Source organism: Theropithecus gelada, unplaced genomic scaffold, assembly GCF_003255815.1.
Source record: "Theropithecus gelada isolate Dixy unplaced genomic scaffold, Tgel_1.0 HiC_scaffold_2047, whole genome shotgun sequence".
Lineage (NCBI taxonomy): Eukaryota > Metazoa > Chordata > Mammalia > Primates > Cercopithecidae > Theropithecus > Theropithecus gelada.
Window position 1 is genome coordinate 1 of NW_020258490.1, and position 6,200 is coordinate 6,200.

The window sequence follows — 6,200 nt, forward strand, 5'->3', positions numbered from 1 at the left end:
CTGGGCGGGGTGCCCACTCACACCTGAGACTTTATGGTCCTGGTCTCCACCCCTGGCCAGACACAGAGGTGACGAAAGGCCATGGCCCGTCCCTGCCCAGGGCAAACATCACAGGGGCCTCTCCCAAGCCCGCACCCAAAGACCCAGGGGGACATGTTGTTTCTGAACACCCTCGACTCCTCAGGCAGGCCTGACTGCCTGCAACAGCAGGAACAGAAGGGCCCTGTGCCAGCACAGACAGGCTCTGCTGTGTGAGTTTGCTATCAGGGTTTGGGGGCCTTGTGGGGAATCAAGATCTTTGGGGAGGCCCAGCTTTACCCATCCTTGTAAAGGGTGACTGGACCAGGCAGCCCTAGCCCCTGGACCACCCAACTCCCTGAACCACCATCAGCGGTCTAATTGCTCCCTAAGCCCCCAGTGTCAAGGTCAGGGCAGTGGTAGGGGTGGGGAGAGCACAGATGACAAAGCCGAAGGGGCTCCTGCCCCGAGTCACTCCCCAAAAAAATGGGTTCCCCCCAACCTCTGTGTTTTCTATGAGGAATGTCATGGCCTCTAAGGGCTGCCCACAGACCCCCTCCTTCCTCCCTGGAAGACACGGGTGCTCCCAGGATCCTTCTACAGCGCTGCCTCTGGAAATCCCTGTTCTCCAATCAGGTGGAGAGCACTGCGGGGTGAAAGGGAGACAGAGAGCAGCTTCTTTTACAATAAACTCTATATTGTGTTCACATGGAGACCTGCAGATGTGCTGACTTCTGGTCCCCGAAGCCGATCTTCGCGGCCAAGGAGATTGAGGATTTCAGGAGTCAGAGTTACCGCAGGAATCGAGGTGACACCAGCCAGAGAGTGGGGAGAAGGGGAAAAGGAGGGGATGGGTTAAAAGGCAGTGGTGAGGTGAGAGGGGAGGGAGATTGAAGGGAGTGAGGAGGAGGGGGACTGAGGGGGCTGCTTTTCCTTGGGGACTGGGGAATTCATGCCCTGAACCACCGAGGGGGCTCCAGGGGTGAGAGAAAGGGGTGGAGAATGGAGAATCAGGTAGGGGGGTGATGGGGGGAAACAGCAGTCGGGGTATTTAGGGCTGGGGGAGTAGAGGCAGAACCGATGAATGGACCGGCTCAGAAGGGGAGAAGATACAAGGAATGAGAACAAGAGAAAGGGGGAATTGGGCAACGGGGTGATGGGGGGAACAGCAGCTGGGGTACCCTAAGACACAGAGGCTATCTATACCTTGCTAGGGACCGGGATGTGAGGAGAGGAGGGAGGATTTAGGGCTGGGGGACTGGGGGGCAGGATGCCTGAAGGAAAGGTGTCAGAAGGAGAGGACATCTAAGGAATGAGAGCAAGAGACACAGCAGGGAGTTAGATCAGGAGAGGACAGGAGATGGGATGGGTTGCAGGCTGCCTCCAGGTTCAAAGTAAGAAACAGGCAGTAGGGAATTGAGAGAAAATAGGAACCAGGGCCAGAGACCAGGCGAAGGACATGAGGATTGGAGGATCCCAGAGAGGCAATGGCAACATGAGGGCTGAGACAGGAGGGCAGAGTAGGACCAAGAATTGACCAAGTCCATGTGGTTTACACAACAATGGTGTGAGATATCACACAGGAATGTTGTACCCATTTTGCAGGTGAGGAAACTGAGGCTCCTTACTGACTTGCCCAAGGTTCCGCAGTGGAAGAGCCTGCACCTGAACTGCATCTCCTGATGGGTTTCAGCCAATTTGGAAAGACAAGGATGGGATTTGGGGGAACAGTTTCATTTTGCCCAAGAACAGCAGGAGCCTGGGCTGCCCGCATCCTGGGGCCACCACTTGAAATGGACGCAGTGCAGAGCCTTGTGTCCTGGGCAGGGCAGAGGCGATGGTGACGGGCCCGCAGGGCTCACACTGAGGACGAGGTCATCTCAGGTCTCTTGGTGTGCACCTGTCACAGAGTCACAGTGAGGGAAGGGAAGGCGGATCCACTGGTTTGGGCTGACAGGGAAGTCACTGCTGATCCGAGCCCAGCCCCCTCCTTGCCCTCTGGGGTCGCCGAGGGAATCTGAAATGGAGGCTGGGAGAGTTCCTTGGGGTCCCCCACTTTAGCCCCTCACCTTCATAGTGGTGTCCACGTTCTCCAAGGCCACATAGAAATTTTTATCCTTGTCTAGAGAGAGACAGAGAAGAGGGGAGAAAGAGAAGGGGAGAGGGAGGGGACGGAAGAGAGAGGGGGATGGAGTAAATGCGAGGAAGGCAGGAAGGGCGTCTGTCCTCGCAGTGTTGCCCAGGAAAGCCCCTGCCTGCTTCCCCAGGAGGTGGGACTCACCTGGGTTTTCGTCGTCCTCGAAACCCCAGTTTGAAAAAGTACCCACGACTTCCTCATCCCAGGTCTCGAACCATTTCCTGTCCTGGTCCCAGGACCTAGGTGGGGCCGCCGCGGTCAGACATAGCGGGCCCGCCTGGGGTCCCTTGGCCGCCCTCACCCCCCGGCCCCGCCCTCTGAGCGCTCACCGGTCTAGGCGCTGACCGCCCCACCATCCAGAGCGAACCGCCCAGAAGCCCAGCGCCAGCAGCAGCAGCACCACCAGCGCGGCGCCCGCCGTCAGGCCTCCGACCAGCGCCCTCCAGTGGATGGCCACCTCGCAGCGCGGGCCGGAGAACCAGTGAGTGTCCGTGGAGTAGCAGCTGCGGGAGATCGCAGGGTCAGACCCTCTTCACCTCTGGACTCGGGGTCCACGCGTGCACCTGGGCCCCACGGGGGCGGGCGAGGGGACGGGGTCCCAGCCTAGGGCAGCGGGGGGTTCCACCCTATGGCAAGCGGGGGAGTTCCACCCTAGACAAGGGGCCGGGAATCCACCCTAGAACGAGGGGGCGGGGCTCTACCCTAGGTAACGGGGCGGGATTCCACCCTAGATCAAGCGGGCAGGGCTCCACCCTGGAAGGAGGGGGCGGGGTTCAACCCTAGAACGAGGGGGACGGGGCCCCACCCTAGAATGAGTGGTCCCAGAACGAGGGCACTGGACTCAACTCCATTAGGGGGATGGGGCTCCACCTTAGGGCAAGGGAGCAGAGCTCCAGGGCAAGGCTCCACCGTAGGGCAAGGGGAATGGGCTTGGAGCCGGACTCTGGGGACAAGGCTCCACCATAGGGCCTGGGGGCGGACCCGGGGCGGAGCATGGGGCGGGGCTTCATCTTAGAGTGCGAGGGCGGGGCTCGGCTGATGCTGATGGTCAGCGGTGCCTTACCGACAGGTGGGACCGCTCCTCTCCAGAACGCACTGGCCCTGGTGACAGTTGATGGCGTTGTCCACGCCCGACGTGCATTTGGTGACACAGCGGAGCCGGGTGGCCTCCTCCAAGGGGAAGTAGAATTCCTCATAGCCCGCGGGAGCGGCGCGGCGGCAGATGGCTGAGGGGTTGGGGAGGGGGTTGCACAGAGACAAGGACCTCATCCATTCTATTCAGGGGCCTGATAATGGTGCCTCTGAAAATGCGGGAGGAGGATTTCCATTTCCGAGGTGGGATTCCGTGGGGTAGACCCTGGGATTCGATGAGGGGAGTCCAGCACCACCACCCTCACCCTCTCCTCGTGGCCCCTGCTGTCCTCAGGTGGAAGTCACTAATCAGCGCCAGGAAGGGCCGCCCTGGGCCATATCGCTTGCCTCCCCCAAAGGTCTCTCCCTGCCCCCGACTTCAATGGGCAAATGTCCCTGGTGGCTGGGATCAGAGCCACGGGAGAGCGACCACTCAACCCTTTACCCCACCCTCACCTTTCGAGGTCAGCTCTGTCCTGCTGTTGTTGTTCACTTTGATGGAGTCAGGCTTAAAACACAGGGCTGTGGGAACACAGGCACAGATGGAATGGGAGGGGGGGGAGGTCAAGGGGTTAAGGTCAAGGGGTTAGGACCAGGAAGCAGGAGAGGCACAGGGAGGGCAGTGAGGGCTGTCTCTGTCTGGGGTAGTGTGGAGGGGCCACAAGAGAAGACTCCTGTTCCCTCCCTCATCTCCCCTGAATAATCTGAGGTCTTCAGCTATCTGGGAAATGCTGAGCATGACCATCAGGGGTTCTCTTGCCCGGTACCCAGGTCCTGGGGAGACCCTCCCTAGCCCCACCCTTGATGACGTTGTGTGTGGACTCATTCCCCTTCTCCCAACCTGCCAGAGGTACCATAGGGTTGGCACCCGAGCCCAGAGGGCCCCTGGCCCAGCTGGAGTGGGCTGGGGTGGCGACTCAGGCCCTGGCCCCTCCCTCCAGCCGGGTCTCACTCTGGGAGTCCTGGCAGCTGTCCGCATCCTGGCTGGCATTCTGCAGCGCCTCCTTCAGCGTCGTCTGCGCCTGCTCGTACTGGTTTTCCAGCTGGGTGCTGAAGGGCAGCTCCAGCAGGACCAGGTAGTCCACCACGATGCTGCCATTCCTGAGGGGTCCACGGCCTTAGAGAGTGCCCCAGCCAGGGGCACATGGGTCCTTGGAGGAGCACTCCAGAAGCAACCCAAAGTGCACCAGAAGCGGGAAAGGGGGCAGAGGTCCTGAGTCAGGATGCCACATGCATCCTTTTTAGAAGGGGCTGCCAGCATTCCTGACTTGGTCCGCCTGGGAAGGCAGGACAAGAAATAATTGACATGATTGACTTCCTGTCTCTGTGTGTTTTATAGAGACAAAGTCTGGCTCTGTCACCCAGGCTAGAGTGCAGTGGTATAATTATAGCTCACTGCAGCCTCCAACTCCTGGGCTAAAGTAATCCTTACTCCTCAGCCTCCCAAGTATCTGGGACTACAGGTGTGCACTACCACACCAGGCTAATCATTTTACTATTATTATTATTACTATTTTTATTATTGTAGAGATGGGTTCTCACTATGTTGCCCAGGCTGGTCTTGAACTGGTTTTATGTGATCCACCCGCCTAGCCCTCCCAACGTGCTAAGATTGCAAGTGTGAGCCACCACATCTGGCCTGACGTTCTCCTTGTGTTGCATCAAGCCATCATCCACTGGCTCCCCTGGATGCTCTCTCCCTCTCTCTCTTTCTCTCTCTCTAATGCTGACCCACCCAGTAGAGCAGGGGCCAGCCAGAGGGCGAAGAAGTCACTGATCCAGGCACCACCTTCCCACATGTCCCTGCAACTTCTCTCCTTCCAGTGTGCTGAGGAAGAGAGGTGCCATCTCTCCTCCAGAGAAATGGCCCCAGAAAACAATCTCAAAAAATACCCCAGGGAGTGATTCCTTATGTAGCCCCTCCACCCCTCTCTTTATAAAATCTGATGATTACAAAAGAAAAGAATGGGTTTTTTCTGTGCACACATTCCCCCCCCACCCAACACCGCCTCTGCATCTCCAGATGGGTCTCCTACCTCAGGGACAGGATCTCCACACCCTTGAAGGTGAAGCCCCGCATGCCTGCAAAAATCTTCTGCATCTGAAACAGCAAGGATCCCTGGGCTCACATCAAAACCTGCAGACCTGAGGGCACCCAGATGCCCAATCCCAGCTCCAGGGGAGCACCCTTCAATTCCCCTCCCCGGCTGGGAGCCATGGCTCACGCCTGTAATCCCAGCACTTTGGGAAGACAAGGTGGGTGGATCACAAGGTCAGGAGTTCGAGACCTGTCTGGCCAACATAGTGAAACCCCATCTCTACTAAAAATACAAAACATTAGCCGGGTGTGGTGGTGTGCACCTGTAATTCCAGCTATTCAGGAGGCTGAGGCAGGAGAATCATGTGAACCCAGGAGGGGGAGGTTGCAGTGAGCCAAGATCATGCCACTGCACTCCAGCCAGGACAATAGTGTGAGACTCCATCTAAAAAAAAAAAAAAAAAATCCCCTCTCCTTGCCCTTTACCTGATTCCAGAAGGTCTTGTTGAAATCCCTGTAGGCCTGAGAAGTGTTGTCATTGAGGTCCGGCGAGAACTCCTGATCGACAGACACTTCCATGCCCACCTCAGTCTCCACTACATCTGCACACAGCAAGCATGTCCCCAGTCACTTCTCCATCTGCTTCCGTCTGAAGCCACCAACACCACCCCCTCCCCAACCCACAGGCTCCTCCTGCTGCTCCTCTCCAAGATCCCTGAGGACTGATGCCCACAGGCAGGAACAGATGTAGGAATTCCAGGATGCATTGTGCCTCGGAAGGCTGAGGCAGTAGAATCACTTGAACCCAGGAGGCGGAGGTTGTAGTGAGCCGAGATCGCGTCACTGCACTACAGCCTGGGCCACAGAGCGAGACTC

The 6,200-nt window shown here is 58.1% G+C and overlaps 1 protein-coding gene across 1 annotated transcript; it reads right to left on the reverse strand.

Annotated features, from left to right (window-relative positions):
- Positions 1 to 697: 697 nt before the first annotated feature.
- Positions 698 to 5,922, reverse strand: LOC112617486 (mucin-3B-like). The gene is made up of 9 exons (XM_025374249.1): positions 5,811 to 5,922; positions 5,323 to 5,387; positions 4,239 to 4,387; positions 3,743 to 3,808; positions 3,219 to 3,381; positions 2,485 to 2,658; positions 2,300 to 2,394; positions 2,088 to 2,140; positions 698 to 1,918 (listed from the first exon to the last, which is right to left on the reverse strand). Exons 1-9 carry the CDS (start codon positions 5,901 to 5,903, stop codon positions 1,877 to 1,879), a joined length of 900 nt encoding a protein of 299 aa, XP_025230034.1. The 5' UTR covers positions 5,904 to 5,922; the 3' UTR covers positions 698 to 1,876.
- Positions 5,923 to 6,200: the final 278 nt, after the last annotated feature.

What these genes read in the sequence shown, in the direction of transcription:
- LOC112617486 (XM_025374249.1), bottom strand. Translation starts at nt 5,903, where the DNA reads ATGGAAGTGTCTGTCGATCAGGAGTTCTCGCCGGACCTCAATGACAAC. An exon ending in GTGGAGATCCTGTCCCTGAG is followed by an intron (nt 4,388 to 5,322) that starts GTAGGAGACCCA and finishes TGGACCCCTCAG; the next exon opens with GAATGGCAGCATCGTGGTGG. An exon ending in CAGCTGCCAGGACTCCCAGA is followed by an intron (nt 3,809 to 4,238) that starts GTGAGACCCGGC and finishes GTGTTCCCACAG; the next exon opens with CCCTGTGTTTTAAGCCTGAC.